This window comes from Cladophialophora carrionii (assembly GCF_000365165.1).
Source record: "Cladophialophora carrionii CBS 160.54 unplaced genomic scaffold supercont1.7, whole genome shotgun sequence".
Lineage (NCBI taxonomy): Eukaryota > Fungi > Ascomycota > Eurotiomycetes > Chaetothyriales > Herpotrichiellaceae > Cladophialophora > Cladophialophora carrionii.
The window spans coordinates 241137-267677 of NW_008481832.1; the positions used below are offsets into that span (position 1 = coordinate 241137).

The 26541-nt window shown below is 55.1% G+C and overlaps 7 protein-coding genes across 7 annotated transcripts; 3 read left to right on the plus strand and 4 right to left on the minus strand.

Annotated features, from left to right (window-relative positions):
* Positions 1-184: 184 nt before the first annotated feature.
* G647_08177 (uncharacterized protein) lies at positions 185-2032 on the minus strand (the record flags this gene model as incomplete). Its single annotated transcript, XM_008732489.1, has 1 exon — positions 185-2032. One exon carries the CDS (start codon positions 2030-2032, stop codon positions 185-187), a length of 1848 nt encoding a protein of 615 aa, XP_008730711.1.
* Positions 2033-3088: 1056 nt separating this feature from the next.
* Positions 3089-7708, plus strand: G647_08178 (uncharacterized protein; the record flags this gene model as incomplete). Its single annotated transcript, XM_008732490.1, has 3 exons — positions 3089-3447; positions 3502-6562; positions 6614-7708. 3 exons carry the CDS (start codon positions 3089-3091, stop codon positions 7706-7708), a joined length of 4515 nt encoding a protein of 1504 aa, XP_008730712.1.
* A 3395-nt stretch (positions 7709-11103) lies between these two features.
* Positions 11104-13157, minus strand: G647_08179 (uncharacterized protein; the record flags this gene model as incomplete). Its single annotated transcript, XM_008732491.1, has 2 exons — positions 11104-12855; positions 12909-13157. The coding sequence occupies 2 exons, from the start codon at positions 13155-13157 to the stop codon at positions 11104-11106; spliced, it is 2001 nt and encodes a 666-aa protein (XP_008730713.1).
* A 2226-nt stretch (positions 13158-15383) lies between these two features.
* Positions 15384-17798, plus strand: G647_08180 (uncharacterized protein; the record flags this gene model as incomplete). The annotated part of the gene is made up of 1 exon (XM_008732492.1): positions 15384-17798. One exon carries the CDS (start codon positions 15384-15386, stop codon positions 17796-17798), a length of 2415 nt encoding a protein of 804 aa, XP_008730714.1.
* Positions 17799-18167: 369 nt separating this feature from the next.
* On the minus strand, positions 18168-19861 carry G647_08181 (uncharacterized protein; the record flags this gene model as incomplete). The annotated part of the gene is made up of 3 exons (XM_008732493.1): positions 18168-18342; positions 18391-19700; positions 19772-19861. 3 exons carry the CDS (start codon positions 19859-19861, stop codon positions 18168-18170), a joined length of 1575 nt encoding a protein of 524 aa, XP_008730715.1.
* A 566-nt stretch (positions 19862-20427) lies between these two features.
* On the minus strand, positions 20428-22101 carry G647_08182 (uncharacterized protein; the record flags this gene model as incomplete). Its single annotated transcript, XM_008732494.1, has 1 exon — positions 20428-22101. One exon carries the CDS (start codon positions 22099-22101, stop codon positions 20428-20430), a length of 1674 nt encoding a protein of 557 aa, XP_008730716.1.
* A 1181-nt stretch (positions 22102-23282) lies between these two features.
* G647_08183 (uncharacterized protein) lies at positions 23283-26441 on the plus strand (the record flags this gene model as incomplete). Its single annotated transcript, XM_008732495.1, has 4 exons — positions 23283-23325; positions 23404-25522; positions 25574-26209; positions 26261-26441. The coding sequence occupies 4 exons, from the start codon at positions 23283-23285 to the stop codon at positions 26439-26441; spliced, it is 2979 nt and encodes a 992-aa protein (XP_008730717.1).
* Between the last annotated feature and the right edge of the window lie 100 nt (positions 26442-26541).

A 26541-nucleotide genomic window follows, 5' to 3' on the forward strand; every position in this document is an offset into this window, starting at 1 on the left:
TGCGACTGCTAATCGAGAAAACTAACGGTAGAAGTGTTACAGTACTATTATTGCAGCCCAATAGACGACATGTGCACGGAACATGACGAAGAGCCAGCCCAAAGCGCCCCTTCGGCCTTCAGTGCCCACTGCTCCCCTGACCATACAATTCGAGCTTGTCCAGACGGTATCTTCTATTCCCACCTCAAGTTGTGACCTTCCGCTTGACCAGTCTCACCCACCGTCGTCTCCTCCATTCGCCAGTCCTCCCACGATTCTCCATCCTGGCTGCCTCCTCCCAATCTCTATCTTGTACCCCAGTCTTCTCCTTCTTGCCGCGCTTCTCCTTCTCCTTCTCTCGCTTCTTCCTCGCCTTCTCTTCCTCCTTGCTCGTGCTTCTCACGCCGATCTTTGGCACCTCGTAATCGCCATAAGCAAGCCAGAGATCGTCTTCTCTGTTTGCTCCTGACCCCGGCGCTGGCGGTAGATCCCACACCCACCCGCCAAAGTCGACATTGATGCTCTCTCTTCGGTTGGTGCTGATCCGTCGTAGGCGCGTCCCCTCACGGTCCTTCTCGTCATCGGTCAGGCCGGTGACCGTTTGTGCACTCGTTGGCTCTTCCTCGTCATCATCTGCGTCATGGTTCAACACATCGTATTCCACCCCGACGACCAACCGCTCATTCACCCACTCCCCGGCTTCCAGATCCAGCTCCCACTTCTTGCTCGCCCACTCCCACCCCTCCGGTGGCTCGACATCCTCGAAGAAGCGTGTTCCACGTGGTCTGTCGCCTGCTATGCGGGCCGGAGACAAAGGGTCGTAGGGCTGAGACGTGAATAGGTGGGGTTGCCACTCTGCCGCCGGCTTCTTGGCGGATGTAATGGATGAAAGGGGCCGGTGTTGTAGCTCGAAGATTTCGACTTCCCGGGTCTCGGGCGTCGAGGAGAGTGTAATTTCCGAAAACTTGGCGAATGAGGATTGAATGGCATGCGGTGTGGCCGGCAGAGGGATGCCGGTGTTGGGGATATATTTCTGATGCTTGTGGTTTACGTCGTTCAGGGCAAGGTTTGTTTGCTGTTCGGCCTGTGTCCGGAGCTTCAAGAGATAGGTCTGTGCTGTGGGATGGGAGGAGACTGTGAAGCCCCAGCCCGTGAGAAGGAAGATGAGCCGCCAAGAAAGGAGATGAGCGGTGATGAATGACAAGGTCGTCAGAATGGTGAGGTACAAGAAGAGCTGGGATGAAAACGTCTCGTCGGAGAAATTTGTTGCAGGCCCGATGGTGTTGACCAATGCATCGTGGGCGTTGCTGAAATCGGCCATGCTGTTCTGCAGGTCGCGCATGTTGCGGAAGAAGTCCTTCGATGTTTCGCTGGCAGGTTTAATCACCGTGGCTGGGGCAAGTGCAGGGCCCGTGAAAGCCTGGTGGTACTCTCTCGCCATGCTTGCGTTGGTCACGGGCGGTGGTGGAGGATGGCGAGATGTGAAGGCCGGGATCATGATGTAAAACAAGGCGATGGCCATGGGAACGACAATGAGAAGGTGGGGATCTAGACATACGAACGTGTACGTTGCGAGAAAGGATAGAGTGTGCGTCGGTGTTCGCCAGGTGAACAGGCGGATGAGCCGGTTCTGGAACACGAAGACGATGCCAATCCGCGCATTGAAGCGTCTGAAGTTATTGGTCATGACTGGCAGACTGAATGCCGGACGGGAGACGTATAAATTCGATTGAGGATCGACTGGGGTGGCAGATGAGCCTTCTTCTGGATCGTCCGTGGGACCAACTTGTCGGAGTAAACTCGAAAACAGCCGGTCCTGGATAGATGTCCTGAGACTGGGCGTCGCTGGGGTCTCATCCTTCTCTTGCTCAGCAATGCTGATCTGAATGGGTCTGGTCTTTTGACGGGATGGTGATAAGGGGCTTTTGAGCTTTTGTCTTCTGCCTTCACCATCTGCCTCTGAGGCTGAGCCATTGACATTGGTCGTGGAGTGAGCGATGACCGGAATCGGTTCATCGCGGTTGGCAAAGGCTTCCGCCGTATATTCGTCCATTTGGAAGCCTCTCTCAATCCCGCCTGTCCATTTCCAGATGGATTACTCACCGAGTTGAGCAGGAGCATCTATGTTGAGTACGTCTTGTGATGACCGAAGGGCCACCGACCGAACATGTGGACTGCTGTTCAGACACGTGAGCAGCAGCCACAAAGTGGCTTGTCTGTGGCGCTGATGACTCCTCTTTCTGGTTAAGTGTAAGGTATGCTTGCGAAGTCGAAGTTAGCTTTGAGGTTTATGCACATCTCCCTACCTGTGCATGAGCCAGACCACCCGACCCCGGAATCTTCCATGTGCGTATCGCTCCTTCGCCAGATCTGTTACGACTTTCCCTCAAGGGTTTGAGATGAGAGTCGAGGACGATCAAATTCGAGACGAGATTGCGAAAGGTGAACAATCATGCTAGTGGATGGTCACTTTTGATAGCCAATCTTCGCACCCACCCTGCCTTTAGGTCGCTGCAGTGCACCCAAAGCAGGAAAGCCACACCTTAAGAGGCTCCCTCCGTGTGGCTCCTCCACTCAAGATCGCCCCCCGTAGGGTTCTAGCTCATAGGCCAGCGCAGGCCAGCTCAGGCACAGCGGCGCCCCTAGGCGTGGGCAACTCGCCCCAAACCCCTGGTCGGCTCCATCCAGGTCGCTGCTCTCCCTGCCGATTGACAAAGAGGCACTCTTGGGCAGTTTGATTATTGTCACCGCAACATTGAAACCACATTATTTTTGCCCTTGTACTCTCTCAGCAGCTCTTCATCCTGAAACATCCTCTACCAGGATTTCATCCTGCTTCATCTCGAAGTCACCCGTATCCCATCCGGCTTTTCGGAATCCTCCATCCCCCTGACGACATTCCAACACACGCGTCCAAACTGTCACCCGGTACCAATCAGCACAGGTACCCCGGTCGCGACTGGGTCAATCTGACTTGCACTTCATTGCAGTCACCATCGCATCCTCCCAATGGACTGAGCAAGTTGGACACCGTGTTGGTGTTCGATGTTGGATCATCGGCAAGTGAGCTGAATGTGAACTGAATGTGAAAGAGGTGGGAGAAGGCACGATGCCTTACCGACAAAATGCAGGTGCATCTGCTGGGAACAAGACCAGACCCGACGAGGCGGATGGCAATGGTGGTACGAACTCGATGCAATGTCAATGGCTAGCTGCAGGCGATCAGCCGAAACTGACATTGTGCTACGATGCAGTCGCACTCGACACTCATCCCCCGACCAAGAAGCAGCCGCCTTCTTCGTTCCCTGCTGGTTCCATCATAACACCAACGACGTCGGCGGCAGCGTCGAACCGCGACTCTACTGAAAATGTAGTCACAACCCGGAGAAGGCAGTCGTCCATCCCAAGCGTCGCGAAACCCCCAATGGGTCCACGCCCCTTGGATTATGGTGGCAGTTTGGGCAAAAGGTAACTTATCGTAGTTGAGGACCTGCCCGTTCAATGCTAATTCGTACCTGCCAGGGCGGCCAGCAATTCGCTCGCTCCTCAGTTTAACTCCTTGCGAGGAGCCTCCGCCGTCGCTTCCCACGATCCATACACGAACGAGCTATCCATCAACGACATTTCACGATTCAGCTTTGCATCTATACAAGCCAAACCTCAACTGCAAGACGAACGTGATGGGGCTCTGAATTTGGGGGACTTTCTCGAGCCCACCTTCAACTTCGATGATTTCCAGGACACCATTGTCGGCACAGAAGGCCCTAGCCTGAATCACTTCCCTTTGCCTGGTCGGAGCACCACCGTCAAAGCTACCCAGCAAACTGAAGCGCCTACTGTTGAGCAGAAGAAGCCCGCCACGCAACCGGCGATTCCCATACCATCCCGGAAAGGATCAGGCGTGACACCGGTTACCCGCAAGAGTTCGACGGCCTCCAATAACTCCAGGGCCTCTGTCAAGTCCGACTCGATGAGCACAACCGCGACATCGATACTTCGAGGCAGAAGGCAAAGCCACTTTCCGCCCAACTCGTTCAACAACGCAACCCCGGCACCCAAAGCCCCAAGAAAGTCTGTTGGGCCTGGAACCTTTGTCGCCCCCGATACTTCCGACAAATCGACTGTGAGACGGAGACCAAGCGCAGGTGGAAGGAAAGCAAGTGCGGAGAGCAGCAAGGGTCTGGGATCGAAAACCTTGGGGGGTCGGACAGACGAGAGCGGCGCTGAAGATACTAAGACATCCGGCACAGGCCGGTCGAGACCATCATTGGCTCCAAAGCGCCAGAACTCGAAAGACCTGCTCACACCTTCGAGAACACCGGATCCGTCAAGGTCGACATCGACTACGGCACCGCAGACGCCAACAAGGAGAAGCGGAACCCCTGGTAGGACAACTACCCCGGGAGCCAATGCAGAGAAGAACCGGCGCGTGTCTGTTATGCCTCATCATGCGAGCGGACTAGGTGCACGAACAATCAGCCCAACCGATGCGCGACGAATGAAGCGGATGTCCATTGTCCCTCCTGCACCACCATTGCCTCAGAGTCGCATATCGCAAGCTCCGCCAACTCCTCAACCCGAGCCGGTTCCACAACTGCCACAATCTGACCTCCAATCTCCCGCGATTCCAAACCGCAAAAGCCTTACCCCGTCCTCCTCGAGAACCACTCCAGATCCCAACCGCAAATCATACAGTTCGGGCCAATCTTTATCTTCAAATACGAGCTACAATTCCGTGAAGAACACTATCGTCAACCCTGCGAGGCTCTCTCAGGCGATCAACTCTTCCCGGCTACCCACTCCTAAGCCTCGCCTCGATATCTCAACCAACAGCAACTATGAGATGGAAGTTCCGCCAGTACCTGCCATACCCAAAGCATACGAGTCTCCAGGAAGCGAACTTGATCAGCCCTTCTTCTCGGCAAGGTCGTCTAGTTTACCACCATTCGACGGGGCCATCTCTGCAAGTCCGGTGGTCTCAACAATAGCGGACGCCATGAAGACCCTGGAAACACCACGAGCCCCAAGCGATGCTTCGCACAACTCCAATGCTCCACCAGTTCCGACTTTACCCTTGGAACCGGAGCCGGAGCGGCAGCCACAAACGCAACCGCTAACCCAGCCGAAACAGCAACCACAGCATAAAGCGAGCAAGAAAGCATTGCAGACTCTCAGGCTACCGCCGCTGAACTTGTTGCCTCTAAGCACGCCGACTTCAGCCAAGATCAGGTCACTTAATGTTAAGTCAGAATCTGGAGGCTCCCCCGCGACACCTCCTGGCATGCGAAGCAACATGAAGACACCAAGCACACCTATGACGGCCTCCAAAGCAAGTTTCTTCTCTCGGGGACATAAGCCTGCTGAGGATGCTCCCACGATGCGAAGTAGTACTTCACACCATGCTCTACGGACGGATGAGCTTCGACCCCCAAGCGAGATCAGTCCCAGCCTTCCAGCATTCTCATTCGAAGCAGACAAGTCACGGACACTTTCACCATTTGTGTCCACGTCTGTCCCCAAAAGTAACGATGAGTTCTCGAACTATATGCAGCCTAACTTCATGGCCCAGCTGAACAGGAATCCAAGTCAGCCTCGACCGAACGGTCCTCGTGCCCCTAGCTTTTCGGTGACGCCAAAGGCCGAACCTGTACCAGCCGTTCCAAGTCCCGTTGAGAAGCCAGCCGAGAATGAATCCGCTTTCTCTACCTCAGCACTGAGAAGGAAGTTGAGTCGGAAGTGGAGCGAGCCGAAGTTACCCGAGTCCACTTCACAACCAGAGGATCTGTCCAAATACGACAACATGCCACCGCCAAAGCTCCCGGCCTCTGCAAGCTGGACAAATACCCAGACTGGGCCTGCAAGCCCTCACCGTCCGTCATATCTCAGGTCAAGGAGACAGGCTTCTACTTCAAGTACGAACACTGGACCGGCCCGGCAGGAGAGTTTCGATAGTGCCGCCTCGACTGGTCGCCCTTCGTTTGAATCGAGTAGAACACTGATGGTAAATGCAAACCGGTCAGAATCCCTTTCTGCAAGTACACCAAATCTTGTCAATCACAGATCTCCGCCACAACGGCAGCAAGAACCACCTCTTGACAGAGACGATATGGTTGCCGAAGAGGAAATGAAAAAGCTTGCTTCCAAGAGAAAAGACTTCGAGTCAGCTGCGCGTGAATTGGACGGCCTCCGAGCAAGAGCCAAACCAGCAACCCGGATGTCACACAACACTGCGTCGCGGATATTCGACCTGAACATCTTTGAGCGGGGTGAAATTGTTGACTACCCAGACATTTTCTTTACTGGAACACTGAACTCTCGGAAGATTATCGGTGACCCGGCTTCCACCTCGACCAATTTCGGCTACGATGACGAGCGTGGTGACTACAACATTGTCGAAGGAGATCATCTGGCCTATCGATACGAGGTAGTGGATCTTCTCGGCAAGGGTAGCTTCGGTCAAGTTGTACGATGTGTCGACCACAAGACGGGCATTCTCGTGGCCGTGAAGATCATTCGCAATAAGAAGCGATTTCATCAACAAGCGCTTGTGGAAGTCAACATTCTGCAGAAGCTCAAGCAATGGGTAAGTTGAAGAAGCAATGTCTTGGGTCTTGCGGCACTAACAGCGCTTCAGGATCCTCACAAAAAGCACAGCGTGGTCAACTTCGATCAGAGCTTTTATTTCCGTGGCCACCTCTGCATATCCACCGATCTTCTCGGTATGAACCTTTACGAATTCATCAAAGCTCACGACTTCCGAGGATTTTCCCTCAAACTCATCCGGCGTTTCACCAAACAATTGCTGCAATGTTTAATGTTGCTGCAGCAGCACAAAGTCATCCACTGCGATCTCAAGCCGGAAAATATTCTGCTGGCGCATCCTGTCCACTCCGAAATAAAAGTCATTGATTTTGGTTCGAGTTGTTTTGAAAACGAAAAGGTGTACACATATATCCAGTCACGGTTCTATCGGTCTCCGGAAGTCATCCTCGGGATGTCGTATGGCATGCCCATCGACATGTGGAGCGTTGGCTGCATTTTGGCCGAGCTCTTCACCGGCTATCCGATCTTCCCGGGCGAGAATGAGCAAGAACAGCTTGCTTGCATCATGGAGGTCTTTGGTCCTCCGGAGAAGCATCTCATCGAGAAAAGCAGCCGAAGGAAGCTTTTCTTCGACTCGATGGGCAAACCTCGTTTGACAGTATCGTCCAAGGGCAAGAGAAGGCGACCCAGCTCGAAGGACTTACGCCAAGTACTGAGATGTGACGACGAAGCCTTCCTGGACTTTATCACCAAGTGTCTGAAATGGGACCCAACGCGACGAATGACGCCTCAAGACGCAGTCAAACACGAGTTCATTACTGGGGTCAAGGTGAGCAGCGCGAGCAGGATTAGGAGCGCCACACAATCGGCGGTCAACTCGCCCGTGAAGAGGGTCAACTCGGTCACGACCTCGGGTAGTGCCAGGCCGTTGCCCCAACCACCGTCTACTTTGAAAGCACCGGCTGCAAACCGGCAAGAGACCTCTCCAAGCAAGCCGGGGGCCAGGCGTCAGTCAAACATGTCGGGACCTTTCGCGGCAACATCTCAAGCAAAGCGGGCATCACATGCAGCGATGAATTCCTCAGCATCCAATCCCAGTCTAACGCGCCTCACGATCGGTCAAAGGAGTATGAGCGGGAGGTCCGACCTGGCTGCAGCGGCGGCGGCCGCAAGTCTGGTCAAGTAGACACGGATTCATGAGTGTTATAGCAGGTACATGTATGACCTTTGAGAGCAATGAGGAGCGCCCCGGTCTGATGAATTGTGGAGGAGACAGAGGGACGAATTTCTTACTATCTTTAATGAACATATAGAAGCCTTCCAGCATAGCAGTCGCACTGGTCGGCCGCGCATGATCAAGGCTGGCCCCCTCAGTCCTTTGGAGCTTGGGGCTGGGATGAGGGTGGCGTGAAGCCATATTGGCATGGGGAAGTCCCTTTGCCGAGTAGGGTTTAATTCTGTATACCACCAACCAAGAATTAAGAACAATCGAAAATGTTCGACCTGTCAAAACCATGTCAGTCTCCGGAGGCTTTTGTGAAAATACGACAAGATAACCTCAGGTGAGGCGAGAGTAATCGAGAGGCGACAGGGGGATAAAGACGAAGAAATGAATTGGGCCAGAAGGTTAACACTTGGGTAGGCCTGTGTTTTGCGCCTGCGAACTGCCCAGCGAGTTGAAAGGCGGAAACCCAGATAGAGAGTAAGAAGGAAGAAGAACCGACCCAGCAGGTTCAAGTCTTTAGAGAGAGACGAGCAAGTCAGGACGCTGCTACTGTGGTCTGATTGTGTTATTCCGCGCAGCATTAAGGGGAAGAAGGGCACCGCCGAGTTGAATCACTCGCTGAACAATGGCAACTTTGTACAAAACTGTAACTGCAATTGAAGCATTTGAAACACTGGGGCTCGTCTTTGTTCTTGTACTTGTCCTCGTCGCTGCACTGCAGGGCACATACTGTACATGCCTCCATGCAGAGCAGCAGGACAGAAGCAGGCAGCCGTCTAGTAGGTAGGTACCTAGACAGGTTGGTATGTATCACCCAAACGCGCAGTCAGTGTATGGTATGTGTGTGTGTGCGTGTTTGGCCCTTCAAGCAGCAGCAGCAGCAGCGCTAGGAAATTCATTCATTATTTGACGACTGGGGGCTCCCGAGCTCGCGAGCTCGCGAGGTCCCCGCTGTACAAAACAGTACAGTACAGTACCAAACCGGTGATAATTGTGTGATTCGTCTTCGTCTTCTTCTTCAACAAGAGACGGAATTCGTCAAGAGGAGGATGTAAGTAAGTCATATCGCCGTGTCGTGTGAATTGTGAATTTGTCGACGACGGTTTTTGCTGGACCAGCAGTCTTGATTCCCTCGACCTCGTCTTCCCCAGTCCCCCCCGCCCATTCACGTTTTCGCGCGCGCACATCTCTCCTCTCCCTGTACTGCGGTGCGCTGCGCTGTGGTCCCTCACATGTCAGCCTTAGCAGCAGTCGGCGAAACATTCGCAGCAGTCGGCACAGCACTCGCAGCCCTCTTCGCACACGAAACAACAGCACAGTGCGGCAAGACTATGCACACGCCAGCAGGTTAGCTCGGTCATCTCTTTCGCTCGTGATATCTTTGTGTGGTGGTGGTGGAGTCCCAGTGCGGTGGTGGTGGTTCTTTGGGGGTAGTTCTGTTCCTTACCAAGCGCCCAAGCATCCGCGATCCTTCGACTGTCTTTGAGGAGGAGGCGGCATCTGTTGGCCGTAACTCATGTTCGGCGGAGGGCCCTGTTGATAGTAGCCGCCCTGTGGAGGGGGGTAGCCGCCTTGTTGAGGGTATCCGCCGCCGTACCTGGAGATGAAAGAATACTTTTAGCATATCGTTCGCCTTGCGGAAGTTGTGTGGCAGAGAGTGCGCGATGCGCTGGCGGCCAGGGATGATGGGCATGGAGAGAGCTGGAGATAGCTGTCACGTCGGAAAACTCATGCGGAGGGAGGCTTGAAATTTGGATCATTGCTGCACGATCAGGTCTGAGAGGCGGAAGGCGGAGGACTCACGCTTGCTGGGGGTACTGAGGGCCGCCCTGGTAATATCCTTGGTTCGACATGGCGATGGGTAGGTAGTGAGCGTGAGCGGGAAAGTCGCAAGTCGACGGGATTGAGTGAGTGAGTGATAAGGGTGCGGGAAGAAAAGGTCGAGAGGGTGTCCTGTCTGTCCAGGTGATACGGTACGCGACAGCGACAGCGACAGCGAGAGTAAAGTGCTTGACTAAAGCTTGGCCACTTGGGGGTGCCTGGGTGCCGGGTGCCGGGTGCCAGGGATGGTGCCGCCTAGAGAGTGCTCCGTACGCCGTACTGAGGTAGACGAAATTGGCGGGCTGGAGGCGGTCGGTGGCCGGGACCGACGATCGATGGGGTGCCGAGGGTGCCGTTACAGATCTGTTTCACGAATCATTCAGAGTTGATCAATTCTGTTCTTTCACTGTCGGCGACAAAGATATGTACTCGTATGAATGTGTCTTCTTCCATGCTATTTCGGGGTGCACCACGCGGCAATTACTGGGGTACTGTAGTCAATGCCTCCAGCCCGTTCGACGCTGAGCTCATGCCACCTCGCATGCGCGTCACTCAGCTCGAAATGCTACAGAACCGCATTACAGTAACTCTTTGCCCGGCTTGTAACTGCCTGTTGCGCAACGCTGGAGGCGCAGCTGAAACTCGGCGTTAGTTTGCAACTATCCCAGTACGGAGGTACTCGTAAGTGGCCACGGAGAAGCCATCGCTTGATTGTCGCTGTCATTGACTTGTCTCTCGAAGTTTTCCTAATAGCCAATAATGACGCACGAGTCACAGAGCTGACCTTCTGCCACGTCCTCGTGGCTGAGGATGGATGCTCCGCTCGGTCGATTGCACTCGAATGCTGCGCCTGCGAGCCCGGTGGCATCTCGAACTGCTTTCCGTCATGGCCCTCTCTGAAGGCGACGCTCACGTTGAGGAGCCGCCAGTATCATGGTCGATGCAGTTGCAAATGGCGGAGAGTTCACGCACCACAAAACCAGCTATGTAAAAGAGGATCCCTTAATTTCAATAGCAGCTTATTGACTACCAAACAATCCACCCGATACTGTAACTTGATACTGCAACTCAAAGCACTTTTATATGGTCCGCCTCCAAACGCCTGCAGGGAACAAGTAAGGAACAGAAATAAAACCCTGTCTCAAAAGGGACCAATCCACCACCAATAGCCACCCCGACCGAGAGAATCTGTCATGAATACATGAACCAAAAAGGTTGACCGTGTCAAGCTGTGCCTGCTGTGCCTGCTGTGGCACCTCAATCCCGTCCCGTCATCCAGTCAGAGGACTCGCAAAAACCAAACCGACCTGTTGCATCTCGGACAATTGTGTACATCTCAGAAATACCTTGAACCCAAGGAAATCCCGGTCCCCGCCCTCAAGAGCCGCCATCCGTCAAAAGTCTACACAAATAACAAGATACCAGGTACAGGAGAATGATAACATAACACTGATCCATCTTCATCTTCATCCCTTCGTGATCGTAATCTCCTCGTAGTAGTCGTCGTTCATAGACGTCGTTCAGTTCAGTTCAGTTCAGTACTGTTGAAAGGCAAGGCCGGCTTCGTTGACAGGGTAGAACCCGGCCTGGCTGTACACGGCGGTGTGCCGCATCATCATGGCCGGGTCGACGCCGGCATAGTTGTCGGGCATCATGTTGTCAAAGTAGAGTTGCTCTTGCGCGAGATCCATGGCCGCGGGCATCATCATGTTGACGTTGGTGTCGAGCTCGAAACTGTCGACGGCGGCGGCGGTGTCGTTGTTGTCCATGTCATTGGCGGTGGCGGCGGCGGCGGGGTTCATCATCGAGGCGCACTTGATGTGTTCATTGACGACCGCAGGCTGGAACGTCATGCTGGGCACGTTGATGTCCTGGACAATGACACGGCCGTTGACGTTGAGTTCCAGCTCTTCATACATCCAGTGTTTGAGGAACTCCATCGGCGGCGAGTTGCCGCCGCCCATGCCGCCGCGGCCTTCGCTCTTCTTGCCCCGGCCGCCGCGGCGGTTCTTGCACGGGTTGAAGTGGGCGCGGCGCAGGTGGGCGGCGGCGTTGTAGTTGGCGCCGTAGCTCTTGCGGCTGCGGCAGGCCTTGCAGTTGGCGAGGAACTTGCCGTCGGCCGAGGCGTCCTTGCAGATCCACACGCGGCGCACCTGCGAGTGGTGGCGGTCGATGTGCCGGCGCAGCTCGTGGTCGCCGTGGAAGCCCTGCGGTTGATCGTTACAGAACTCACAAAAGGTCGTCTTGCGCGGCAGTTGCTGTCGCACCGTCCGCGTGATCTCGGCCTTGTGCTTCACGGTCCCGTCAGCGCCCTGCACGGCGACCAGCTTGGGTGCCGGCATGTCGGCTTGCTGCTGCTGCTGCCTTGCCGATGACCCTTCTGCGGCTGCAAGACGCTGCTCCGTCTTGGGAGCCAACAGGCGTGACACGGTGTTACTGCTACGAGGCACGACTTCCTGCTGCTGCTGGTGCGGAAGCCCTCGAGCCGACACGAAACAAGGTTGAGAAGAAACGGAAACGGATGAAGCATTGCTCCCCGAAGAGGGAGAATTCTTCATCTCAAAACTAGACGGAGACGATGATGAGGGAAGCCCCTCCTCATCCTGAAAGGACACAAACTCGTTGCAACCGAAGCCGGTTCCAACCACGGAAGAAGAAGAAAAAGGAAAGAGTGGTTGTGCTGGGCCAACATCGTGGCCAGCCCTGGCGTTGGCTTTGTGATCCTTCGCCGAACTCTGCGAGTCCATGCGAAACATCCCAAAGCCGTCGCAGAGAACATCACTTGTGTTGTTGCGAGACATGGGCTCCGACAAGACTGTCGAGGGCGCCGTCATGCTCGAATCACTAGTTGCCGTCATCGGAGTGTACACCCCCGGTGACTCTATCGCTGGAGAATACGGTGATGATGTGAGCTGGGAAATCTGGTTGATGTGGAACTCACCGCGCTCCACGTGTGTGGGAGGCGTCAACGAGATCGTCGGCATGGCAAGGTCGTCCGGAGACCGTGCGAGAAAGTCGGCCGGCGACATGTCCTGGACCTCCTCAATGTAGTGGAGGTTGGGTCCAGTGTACCGATTGGGATACGACGCGGCGGTCGAGCCTCGTCGTTGGCCGCTGGTGCGACGGGGGATGGGGACGGGGCCGATCGTCGCTGAGGTGTGCGGCTGCGACGACGTCCGCGGTGCAGGTCGGCCGTGCTGGATCGTCCGCGATGTCGACTGACCGACTGGTGCTGAGATGTGTCGCTCAAGGGAAGGTGCCGATGGAACCGAGGAAGCCAACGGCGTCTTATGCTCGACCGTCAACCAAAGCAGAGGGGAGGATCAGCAGGAGTACATACATGGCCGGCACGTTTCGGATTGGGCTCCAAGTCACCAAACATTGCACCGGACGCAGTTCGTTTCGAGGGAAGTGACGTTCCGTATTGTTGAGAGGAAGAAGAAGCCGAGTTTCGGATCTCTGAGTTCATCGAGTTCCAGACTCGCGCGACCTGTTCGCGGTCGGCAGGAGAGAGGTGTTGGTATTCCTGCTCATACGCCGCCCGACAGGACTGCAGCAGCGCAATGACTTGATGAGCACCAGAGGCCATGTTGTCAACCACCGAGACTGGAAGTGACCAATTGTCGTTGACAGAAGCCGGAGAGAATACGCTGATCAAGGCTGGCTCGAGTCAGCCAATGGGGCTCCCACCGTCAGTTGGTCTCTCAGACCAGCTCGCTCAGTCACTTACAACTGGTGTTCGAAGGTTTGTAGGAATGATGGGATGGTGAAACAAAAAGCGTTCAGGTTGAATAGCGGGAAGGAACAAAGGCGAAGTGAAGCGGTGACAGTGTGTCAAAAGCGCGGAGAGAAACAGCCTTGGGAAGTGGAAAGCACAGACGGGCTCGGGGGATGTTATAGGACCCTTCCTTCTCACGGCAGTCCGGACGGGACAAGGCGATCAGGGAACACGAGACGGGCGTGGGAGTGACCCCCAGATGTTGAGATGACAGGCAAGCTGCCGTTTCGAAAGAACTGGTGGAACGGCCTTGCGACATCCAGGCCGGGCAACTTGTCGAGGGGCTTTGCTGATCTTGGGCTCTCGCGGAAGGCCTGTTCTTCCCGCTCTGGCTTCTCACGGGCGCAGAAAGGACCCCTGTCCACGCCCGCGCTGCAGGCCCCGGTCGGTCGCCTGGGCTGCTAGGCACTCTTTGAGCCTAGAAGCGCCACCTTCCGGGCGTCTCATTCGCCTGTACAAGGCGCCATTCCGGGCTGGTGCTGGTGCGGCTTCGATCCGGCAGAAACGGTACGACGGCCAAGGTCGGTCGACAGTCCATCTTCTTGTTGCGAGCAAACCACAGGCCAATGGTTCCGTCGATCACCATTGGCCACCTATGAGAATCTCCTCCGAGGGGGTGGGAGACGCTGTTCATTGGAACCATGCAAGGACCTGCACTGCTTCTTGGCCGCCTCACTTTCAAAGTCTTCGCTCAGCGAGTCAATCTCTTGTGTGACCTCGATTCATGCCCAACATCAATCTGACCAGCGAACTTTATGCAGACCCTCTGGCCGTCAGACACGAGAGCGTGGGTGGGCATTTCCACGGCACGTCGACCCTAGCCCGGTTCGCCTCGTCACCGCCCACGTACAGTTACCAGTGGGTGACCGGTACGGGGTCATGTTTGTGAAGAACAATGACCTGCATCGTCTGCGTGGGCGTTGCTTCCGAACTGGTCCAAGCGAAAAGGACATTGCGTTCTCTGTGTAACGTGGACAACCCGGCCGCAGAGAAGTGTGTACGTACAGTATGTAACCGACCCAACCAGGAGAATTGAGTCATCGTTAGCTGGAGCAGGAGTTCATGTCGTCTTCTCAATCTGAGATAAACAGCTCGAGGCAGGTAGACTCTTATCACGGAGAATGCATACAAGAGCGCCAGATGCCCATTTGCTGGCGCTCTGGATTCTTCGTGCCCAACTCTCTGGTACAATCCTACGTGAATCCCGCTCACCGCTGCAGTTTGCTTGCCTGAGTACTCGTACAGAGCCGGAGCCGATTGTCCACCAGTGCGGCAGGATCGGGATGCCTTTCAGTCACACGGAGCAGGAGTCGGCACCTACTCGGTACGACTCCTGATCTCGGCTGTGATGGTTCGCGAGAACACATGTTTTCGTTGCAGAAACGCCCACAGCCCCTGTCCTCGTATGTAACATGTACTGGGTGCTGAGTACTACTTGGTCCACAGGAGAGATCGTCTTTCTCGGGGTGATAGCCATTGCAAAGTCATCATTTCAGCCACACCCGAGCAGGGACGGGACGGTGGCTTGCCCGCTGCTTGTGGTGCTGTCGTCTATGATCATGGCTATGAATCACATTACGTACTGGGCGTCATTGATGCACGTGTCGATCGATTCACGATCCAGTGTGCCCAGTGCTTGTGCCTGCTGATCGAGCGTTGAGTTCGCCATCTGGAACTCGAGCATCCCTCAAGCGAGTTTGGGATCATCACAAGAGACGAGGTCATGACGCAAAGCGAGGGCCTACAGATCGGGCGGTGATGGACAGGCACGACAGGCTCGACTCGCCCGGATGGGCCGAAGCGAAAGGATCACGAAGGTTGGGCGCCTTGATGGCTGCCAGCACGTGATGAGCGGCTCGTACCTCGTACATCGTTCGTTCTCGAAGACAGCGAAAGTGAGTAAAGTCGAACAAGGAAGGTTAGCCGGAGCATGACTCAGCATGTTTACTCGTCTTCCCGAAGTGGAAGCTTCAACAACTTGAACAATACTGATCCGTCGAAAGCCAGTCACCACTCGATCCGCTACTGGTGTCTACAATGTCGGTCGGTGAAATATTCTCAAACGCGCAGCAGTCTCTTGTCGGTCACAAGGCTCTCGCGAAACGACTGCGCCGGCTCGAAGACTCGCCGAACTTCGAAGCGCACCTCAAACAATGCGTCTTCCGACTGCTCGACGTGAGCAAGTCCGAAGCAGCTGGGACTCGCGTCATCAAGTTCCTCACAACCTATCTCGCTTCAGATGATGCCTCGAATCAGATATCTTCCAGCATTCTGTTGGCCATCCTCCCCTTCCTTTGCGCCAAAGACAAGACGATCCGGTATCGCGCGACGCAGATCACCTGCCAAATTCTTGGAGTCTTGCAAGCAATCGACGATGACTTGTACAAGGTCATCAGACACGAGCTCATCAAAAGGCTGAGAGACAAAGTACCTGCGATCCGACTGGAGGCGGTCATGGCATTAGGTCGGTTGGTCGAGAGCGAGATGGAAGAGGAGGACGATGAGCAGGACTCTGACGGGGACTTTGCGCCTGGCTTGCTTGATAAACTACTGGATGTCCTGCAAAACGACACCAATGCAGAAGTCCGACGAGCGCTGTTGGTCAACTTACCTGCGACACCCAAGTCTCTGCCCTACCTACTCGAGCGTGCCAGGGATCGTGACGGACCAACTAGGAGAACCCTCTATGCAAAACTGCTCCCCAAACTGGGCGACTTCCGACACCTATCTTTGTCCATGCGAGAAAAGCTGCTGCGATGGGGGTTGCGAGACCGTGACGAGCGAGTGCGCAGCGCCACAGCCCGAGTTTTCCGAGAACATTGGATCGAAAATTGCGCAGCGACCGAGCTGGCGAACTCTGTCGAGGACAGGGATGAAACGAACGGGGACCAAGAGACAGGCGAGAAGAAGGAGAAGATGGGGTTCTACGAGCCGAACATCGCTGCCTTGCTCGAACTACTGGAGAGAATTGACACTGTGAATAACGGCAACGAAGACGGGGTTGCGCTCGAGGCAATGAAGGAATTCTGGGCCGGGCGTCAGGACTATCTTGACGCAGTCACCTTCGATGATGAATTCTGGGACCATTTGACTCCGGAGTCGGCATTCATGGCACGAACGTTCAATGATTACTGTCAGTCAGATCCGAAATACTACGGATTGATTGAGGAGAAGATGCCCGAAGTCACACGCTTGGGATTTCACCTCCAGAAGCACATCAATGAGCTCACCAGTCGAGTCCAAACCGCTACCGAAGCGGGCACGGATGAAACTATGGCGCTGCAGACGGAGCAAGAGTTCATTGTCGAGCAACTGCTCTACATCGCTCAGTCACTTGACTACACTGACGAGATCGGGCGACGCAAGATGTTCTCGTTGCTTCGGCATGCTCTCTCGATGGCAGATCTCCCCGAAGATTGCACTCGGCTGGCCGTAGAAGCGCTCCGGCTTGTCTGCAACCCGGATGCTGCGGGCGAGCGTGAATTCACCGCGGTCGTACTCGAAGCCATCGCAGAAGTGCACGATAACATCGCCTCTTCCGACCTCGAAGACGAAGCAGACAACGACGATGAAGACAGCTTCGTTTCCGCCAGAAGTGAAGTAAGCGGCGATTCGACACCCAAGCAAAACGAGAGCAAAAACAAGAAGAACAAACCACCTCTTACCGAGGAGGAACAAGAGGCTAACGCCATCAAGGAGATTGTCATCAACATGAAATGTCTACACATCGCGCAATGCATGTTGCAGAACGTGGCTGGCAACTTGCAATCAAATATCGACTTGCGCACCATGTTTGACAATCTGGTGATTCCGGCCGTGCGGTCTCATGAGTCTCTGATACGAGAACGAGGTGTTCAGTGTCTGGGCTTGTGCTGCTTGCTGGAACCAAAGCTGGCCGATGAGAACATGCGGCTGTTCACGCACCTGTTGAAAAAGGGCCACGAGTCTCTGCAGGTCATAGCATTGCAGATACTCTGCGATATCGTTCTTGCCCGAGGCCCGCCTCCAGCAACGCCGGCTTCACTGGACGATCCGTCGGCGGCATCTCCCAACACAAGCAACGAAGGAGAAGCAATCGCGTCTACCAACTCGACCAAAGCCCTGACGTCCCTCCTGTCGCCCTTCATCAAAGCCCTCTCCGCCACGTTCCCGGACGAGGTGCGCCTCGTCTCCACCACCTCGCTGTGCAAATTCATGCTCTGCGGCTTCTACACGGGCAACGAAGGCCTCTTTGATCAGATTGTCGAGCGTGCCATCGGTGTGAGCGCCAAGGGATGGGAATTGTTGGAGAAAGTGAGGAACGCGGTGCAAGTCGAAGGGAAGACCAAAGATACGCAGGATACCAAGGAGGGAGCAAAGACGCCCAGGAAAAGCCAGGCGAGAAGTAGCAATGACGGTGGTATTGTTGAGCATGCGAACGAAAGACTCAGCGGCGAGGGCATCGAGCTGTGATGATTGTTCAATTGACACCAAAGCGCTTTGGATGACGGGACGTCTTGGGCGGGCAGGCTTTTTCTTATTCTTTTCGCTTTTTGTGGCATGTGTCTGGATACTATGCCTTGATGGTCCGGGTACACAAGTACATACTGTGTTTATTCTGGGTATCTTCCACCCTTCATGACATGACATGACTGGTTAAGCACTCATTCTCTTTTCCCCCCCGGATGTAATGTATGACAACCCATTCCCCCAAGGAGGTATCCGTACAAAGCAAGCGCCCTCCCTGTTTCAAGCGCAACCCATCGCTACCGTATGAGAGGGCGTAGCATGCATGGGTCTTATCGACGAGTGCATGCACTGCAATACAGTAGCACATGCGCCTCACAGAATGCCCTGCTTCTGCAAATCCAGATAGATGCGCTCGGGCATGACGTTCCCCTCGCCATCCTCCATCTGCACGACCTGGTCGTCCTTGACCTCGCGCTCGCGCTTCTCCTTCTTGATCTTGTCCCACAGTCTCAGCGCGTCCTCGATGCCCGTGATCTCGCGGAACAGGCTCAGTCCGCCACTTGCAGCACTGCCGCCCCCGCTGGACACGCCCGACAAGGCCGAGCCCGTGATCCCCAGACATTTCAGGCCGTAGATATGCCGCGCCTCGCTGAAGTGCTTGTCAAAGGCCCGACGGCCCATATACACGAAGTTGCCGCAGATCTCGCAGCTGAACTCGACGCCCAGGCCGTGCAGCTTGTACAGCCAGTAGGGGATCGGCTTGCCGTCCCACGCGAGCGGCAGTTTCAGCGGGTTGTAGATCTTCTCGTCGCCTTCGTCTTCCGAGCCGGAGTCGTCGCCGCCGCCACCACCGGTCCTCTTGTTCGCGGCCCGCCGGTCGCTGGCCAGCACGGCGGCGTCGTCTTCCGCGAAGAGCGCGTCCAGTTCGGCTTGCCGTTCCCGTTCCGTCATGCCTTGCTTGCGCTCGACGTTTACGCGCGTGTTGGACCGTTCGTTGGAGAGGAGGTCGGCGAGTGAGCGGATGCGGTGTTCGTGCGAGGCAATGGCCCGTTCCCTGAGCGCGGTTCCGGAGATGGGTAGCGACGAGGGTCTCGACGATGTGCCGTCGTTGTCGGTCCCTGCCCCATTGGCGGAGTCGGATTTCTTCGCCGCCGCATTTTTAATGTGTTTTTTACCCGTCAGGTGCGAATTGTAAACGTTCTGGTTTGTGAACTCCTTTTCGCACGCGGGACACCATGTGCCCGTGCCGCTGCCTTCTGTTTGAGGGCCCGCGGATGTGTCTTGTTCTTTGGTCTCCTTCGTCCAGCCGGGCACTTCGCCCTTGTCCCACGCTGTGTCGAATTCTCGTTGATATCTCAGGAACAGTTTCGCCAGGTCGTCTAGTGGCCGAGTCCGTCGCACAAACCCTTCCAGGTACCCGTCCAGCCCGGCGACGTACTGCAAGTATTGGTCCGTGATCTTGTTTTGTCGTTTGATGGGTAATCGCGGCGGTTCAAAGGCGTCAAAGCTGTCGAGGTATTGGAGGTACGTCAGTCGCTTGACGCCGGGTAGGTTGAGGTACTCTTCATGGAGTTGGGTCAGATCCAGAAACCGGCCGTTGGACTCTTCGCCGCTGAACATGTTGTCCACCTCTGACGGGATATATTCTCCCTCCTCCGGCCGTCGGCGCTTGTACGCGCGTTCGAGATTCTCGACGGGCTCGTTGGGGTATCGTCGATGGAAGTCCTTGACCTCCTCGAGCTGCTTGTAGAATTCATCGAACGGTTCGCCCGTGGAGAGAGACTGCACTTCTTTCGTCCGCAATCCTTCGGCGTCCTTGTAGATGTCTAATAATCGCTTCGACTGCTCTTGTATTCGGGTCAAGAAGCCATTGATTTGGTGGTCTCGGATCAATCGGTCTTTGATCTATCCCAAGTGCGTTTCAGCGTTGAGACTCTAGCCGGCGGAGGAGGAGGAGGAAGAGGAATCGCACTTACGTTCTTCGGATCTTCAGCCACGCGGTCGGTGATGGCTTGCTCCAGCCGCTCCAAGTCCTCGTGGAGGAATCTCTGGTCTTCCAATAACATCGTGGCCTGCTGCAATGCCAATGCTTATGGGTACGTGGAGCACCACGTCGTGAAGTTCAAAAAGTCGATCTTTGGAGAATTCGATGTACGGTGGAGCGTAAGTGCAGAATATGGCAAGTTCTCAGCCTTGTCACTTCACACGAGGCTGTGAATTCAGCCCTGTCACTCTGCGGCCTCGGCCAGATGACACGAGTTAGAGCGTACTGAGCCAGGGTTGGGTGCCTTGGAAGAAATGTCATGATTTGACACATTAATTTACAAGTACTGCCTACATAAGTCCATCACAGCCTCCAGCCTACCTGGTTCACGCTATGCATCCTTGTGTCCTCACTTTCGCCACCGAGCTCCATACTTCCCACTAAAGCGCAGCCGTATAGCCAAGACGACCGTATTTTCCTGCAGTGTACCGAACTGCTCATTCCACTGAAATCAATAGACGGCCTCTGTTCAAGAATACACCATGCAGAAAGAAAACATTGAGCCCTTGAATCCAGATCAAATGAGGTGAAGGCTCCAGAAGGTGGAGTCTTCACAAGGACTCACCACTGCAAGAAAAAACCCACCCCTCATGGCTTGTATCTCGGTAGTTGTTGTTCCGTGTCCGTTACCGTGATGATCGCTGGTTGAGTCGGAAGAGCTTCTCCCCTAGGCATATTCTCCGCTGCGTCGTCGACAGGGGTGTTGCGGGAGTCCTGGTGGCGTCTCTGGTATGCCGATTCAATCTCCCCCAGACGCGCGAGAGCCCGCTCTTCAGCTGCTTCCTGGGCCTTCGATTTCCCTTTGCTGTCGAGATCAAATGCACCAGCTTCACCCCCGCCATTGGATGTGACGGGGCGGCCTATGCCAGACTTCTCCTTGCTCGATTCTTTGCCCTCGTGACTGCGGCGATGCCAGAAGCCGGAGCTTGACCCAGAGCCTGTGCTCTCGGCAGACGTTCCCGTCATGGCTTGGGACAGATCTGCTCCCAGTAGCATATTGGTGTCCAAAACGCTGTCGATTCGAACCGTAGCTGGGGGCAGAATGACCGTGCATTCCGGCCCATTCTTGACCGACGAAAACTTCTCGGTCTTATCCGCGCACTCGATCTCCAGTTCCCAGAGCAGATGATACGACCGCGAGACATTGTACGTGGTAAAGTTGGGCGTCAGGGGTGCCTCGAGCCGGGATCCCAATTTGGCATTGGCCAGACGTAGGTCAACCAGCTGTCCGAGGTTCAGCGTTGCCTCCGCGGCTGTCGCCCTACCACGGACCATGGTCAGCGGCTGGTTCAAAGTCTTGTAAGACAGCATGGGGATTTCGTATGTCTTGCTGTCGGAAAACGTGCCGGCCGCGCGGCAGCGAATGTACGTCTTCAGTTCAATCTTGGCCGCCTTGAGGGTCACGGTGGGTAGCGACGTGGAGGTGTCGATGGTGGTGAGCCCGGGGGACAAGTCTGGTGTCGCAGTGATAAGGAACGGTATTGGATCGGGATGCATCAGCTGGATGATACTCGGTGCCTGAACAGCAAGGCTGAAGGAGAATTTGGGAAGCGAATCGCGCTGAAAAATCGAGCGAGCGCGATCTCGGAGTCCGAGGCTGGTTCCGGCATGCTCTGGTAGGAGTTTCAGTGTCGAGATGGTGAAGAGTCGTTGGTCGGTGACGAAGTTATAGTTCTGGATGGGTTCGGGTGTCGACAGAGGGTGAAAGATAATCGGCCGAGTTGACACCTTGCTTTGAGGACCACGGATGTGATGTAGACCCTCTGGCTCAACCAAGGTCACGTCGAGGACGTACTCGATAAAGCACTCGGCGTGACGACCGAACATGTGTCGCGAATGATAGCAGGACGCCGGAAGCGTGAGTTCGAGGTCGTTCACATCTGCTGTCCCTCGAAAGTGATCCTTGGGCTTCCATTTCTCTCCGGCGAGGATACTTGCTGGGTCGGCCTGTTCGGGGACGACGAACTCAAACGGCCAGCTGAATGTGCCGGCTTTGTGGGTATATTGGCCCTCGTAGAGGACAAGCTCTTGTTTGAAGAACTGTGTGCGACCACGATGATATGTGACCGCTTGGCCGTGTTGCTGGATAATTCGTGATTTCGCCCGACCCCAGAATGAAACGACAACTTTGCCAATCCCGACCTCATCCGCCGTATTGAGGACCACTCGACCGCTGATGGTGTCGCCGGGAGAGTAGTGGGCCTTGTAGCTGTCGAGTTCCAGAGACAGTCCCGGGGAGTCTTCGGCTTTGGTGAGGCCCATCTTGTCTTAGGTGGAGAGTATGCTGAGAGCTATTTGGCGAGTGTTGCTCGCTCTTTGTTTCGCGCTGTGTCTTTCTTTGGCTATTAAAGCCTTCATTGAGGTGTATATAGGTGCTCCACCGCCGTGAAGAGGTCACACGCTGATAGCATATGCCCAGGATGGCCACAACCCGAGTACGGTACACTGCCACAATGGGCACTTTGTCGTGCCTGCTCGTTATTGGCCCTTGTAGGCGTGGCAAAGCCTGGTAAGGCGTACTGTGGGTTCCACTGGAGGCGATCGCAGGGCTGAACTTGGGTGATCTCCTCGCCGAGCCAGGCCCTGCCAGGCACAGAGTTTCTCGGTCTTCGGTTGGCCGATGCCGAGTATGAAGCTGAAGGTCGATGTTGAAATGGGCTTCACATTCCGCAGACATTCTCGCCAACGAAATGTGGTAGCCTGCGTTCCTGAGCTTTGGTCTGTTGCCTAAGGAGGCCGTGCTTGCTCCGTTCCTTTCAGTTCAACTGATGTTGGCAGCTTCAATCAAACGGGATCTTCAGTATACCGCCTGAGCTTGTTGGGGTCTTGTCGACGGCCCTGTCAGGAATCATTATGAGGCTTTGGTCCTGACCATACGCACCGAGGTGATCGATATCCTTGACGCCAGTCCATCATCAGGTCACAACGATGCTGGCCAATTCCTGCCAAGGTTGTCTACTTGGACGATGCTACTGTATCACCCAGCCGAAGCCAAAGTCGTCCAAGAGCAGTTTCCAGGCTATCACCATGAGGGACTTGCTCGTCCCACGTTGGAAGAGCCCAACCACGCGGCTTGGTGAATGACTTGGCTCCAACGACTGAGTCAGCCAGCCAGACCAGTTCTGGTGTTTCCACCGCGACCGATATAATAATTGGCAAATGCGAGTGTCGCGTCAATGCAGATCTCCACCGTTAGCATTGGCAAAGCAGCACCGAGGTCGGAGCTTGGAATCCTGGGCTCTGCAACAACGAGCTACGCGTTGATACATGTGGGTATCCATCCTTTCGCCAGTATGTATACCTGATACATCCGTTGTTCGTGTACCTCAGACACGGACCAAAAGGCCCAGAACGACCGTTGACGCTCTGCCGCGCCTATGAAAGGTTGGCCTGGGATAAGCAAAGTCGACTATCGGAGTCTATCCACCACAACAGGCCACCGTATGGCGGCCCCTGGACAACTAATCGTCGGTGTCGACGTGGGAGGTATGCAAGTCGATCAAGAAACAGCCCCTCCCTACACGTTAAGGTGGTCGAAGGTCACTCTTTGACTCTGCCCAACAGGGACCAACACAGATGCCGTCCTCCTAGATACCTCCAAGAACGGGTCTGAAGCCGTGTTAGCATCTTACAAGGCCCCAACCACCGCCAACGTGACGCTCAGTGTTCGCGAGACACTGAAAGTTCTGCTGGCCACTTCGCCAGTTGACCACGCCAATGTATCTGCCATCGCGATTGGCACTACACATTTCATCAATGCAATACTCGAACGCGACGCTGCCCGCCTGGAGAAAGTTGCAATCTTGCGACTGGCCTCGTACAACTTCTCTGGCAGCACGCCGCCGTGCGTGGATTGGCCCCAAGACTTGAAGAACATCATCCACGGCTACTCGGCTCTCATACCGGGAGGGTGCAACATCGATGGCCAGCTGATTGCCGATATCGACGATGATCGAGTCCGCGAACAGGCCGATATCATCAAGGCAAAGGGACTGAAGAATGTTGTGGTTGTTGGCATCGGATCGCCCGTCGACCACCACCACCATCAAGAACAGCGCGTGCGGAACATCCTGCAAGAATCCTTCGAGTCTTCTCAACACAAGGTGAACATCGTCTGCTCTCGAGATGTGGCAGGCATGGGTCTCCTTGCGCGCGAAAATGCGGCGATACTCAACGCTTCCATCTTGAGCTTTGCTCAGCGGACGATCCGCTCTCTCCAGATCGCGCTGAAACATGTCGGCCTGCAATGCCCGCTCTACTTGACCTCCAACACCGGGCATCTTTTACCTCTGGCGGAAGCTTCGCTGTTTCCCATAAAAATCTTCTCTTCGGGTGCGACCAATTCGATTCGCGGCGCAGCTTTCTTGGTCGGCTCAAACATTGAGCAGACTGGCAGCGTGGTCGTGGACATCGGAGGCACATCGACAGATGCTGGACTTCTGCTTAAGAACGGCTATCCTCGCTTGGCGAGGAGCTATTCAGATGTCGCTGGAATCAAAGTCAACATGGAAATCCCCTCAGTTGAGAGCATTGCACTTGGTGGAGGATCGATCCTACATCTTGCATCAGACGAGAGTCAAATCTCGATCGGTCCTCAAAGCGTCGGGCACGACATAGCGGAAAAGGCGTTATGCTTTGGTGGTACGACGATAACTGCAACTGACGTGGTGGTGGCTTCGGGAAGCGTCTCTCTCGGGAAACAAACAGTCAAGCTCAGCGACAAGGTCATCCATGGGGCCAAGGCCAGGATCAAGAAGATGCTGGAAGCAGTTATCGACCGCTCAAAGTTGTCCCCGGACCCTTGCACGGTCATTCTCGTTGGAGGTGGTGCCATTCTCTGCCCCGAGCGACTAAGCGGCGTCAGTAAGATTATCGTCCCTGAACATGCTGGTGTAGCAAACGCAATCGGCGCAGCCATGGCCCAGATCTCTGCCTCCTCCCAGTTGATTTGGGAAGGACACGATGTTCAGGTGGGCATCAATCGGGTCAAGGACGAGGCCATAGAGCGGGCCATCAAGAAGGGCGGGACCAGTGCCAACATTACAGTACTGAATGTAGAATCAGCCGGAGTGCCTTACACCCAAGGTCAAACAGCCATTAAAGTGGAGGTAGCCATGCCAGCAGATCACGCCAGACTCCGCCAAGAAACTCATATGTGCAGGGAAGATGACGTGGAGGGTGCCGAAGAAGAGTTGTTCGAAGGGACCAAGAGGCACGAACTGCCGCGGAGTGATGAACCCCCCGACACCGTGGACCTGCATAACTACCGCCCTCAGGTGACCAAGGACGGACTGTGGTACTTGTCCGAGACAGACATCCGCTTCCTGGAAATTGGCTGCTATATCCTCGGTTCCGGAGGTGGAGGATCGCCCTATGCCGGAGCCTTGGTACTGCGCCAGCTATTGTCTGAAGGGGAGACGGTCACTATCGTCAGCTGTGACCACCTAAAGGAGGAGGATGTGATACCTTCGGTTGCTGGGATTGGTACTCCTGCCGTGGGCAACGAGAAGCCCGGTGGAGACGGAGTCATTCATGCCCTTGACTTGATGGCTGAACACTTAAAGGTCACGTTTACTCACTTACTCGCGTGTGAGATAGGAGGAGGAAATGGTTTGACTCCCCTGCTTTGTGGCTCATCAAGATACTACAACATCCCGACTGTGGACGGCGATCTCATGGGTATGTCGAGAGAACCCCGTCGTCCGGGACCAGACTGACGATACAATGCAGGAAGAGCCTACCCAGCATTTGAAATGGTGTCCACATACGTCAACTCGGGCTCTGTCAATGCCCTGCTCCCGGTGACCCTTAGCGATGGGACTGGGCAGAATATCGTCGTCCTCGGCGATCGAACGGATGAGGAGGCCCCCGGAAAAGAAATCAGAGATGCTTGTGTGGCCATGGGACTAGCTTGCGGAGCAGCTGGTGTTCCCCTGAGCGGGCGGCAGATGCAAGCCGCAGGAATTCCGAACTCGTACTCTCTGGCCTGGCGAATTGGTCGTGTCGTGTCCATGGCGAAACAGTCATCGTCGCTGTCAGCCTTACCTGAAGCCTTGATCGAAGAGGTCGGCGGCAGTCGATCTGCCAAACGGTTGTTTCAAGGCAAGATCCGCAGTGTTGAAAGCGTCCTGACCTCCACAGCCCACAGTCTAGGCAAGGTTACCATCGAAGCAATCAGCGAGGACGAGATGGAATTCAGCACCGACGGAGCGTCAGATTACGCTGCGGTCGTGGTTCCGTTCATGAACGAGAACCTGGCTGTCATCGGCAGGGACGACGACGACCGAGAGGAAGTTCTTGCGACTGTCCCGGAGCTGATATTTCTGCTGGACGTCTCGACAGGAGAGAATATTGGTACGCAGGAGTACCGGTAAGTCTGGCAAATTCTGATTTCAAATGTCCTGTGCTAAGCGGATCTCAGGTACGGCTTGAAGGTGACTGTGATGAGCATGGCTCCGCATCCTGTTTGGACGTCGAATCGGGGTCTTGAGGTTGGCGGGCCCAAAGCTTTCAATCTGCCCTATGAGTACAGCTCGAGTCTGGAGTACACGAAACCACGCAGCGTCATTGATGAGTTTCGATCGGAAATTGATGGTGAATGATCCCTGTAGTCTAGTGCTGCCTCTAAAATGGCACCCGATACTCCAATATGCTAGCCTCTAGCTCTGAAACGAAGTTGTTGCCAGTCTATATCGTGACTCC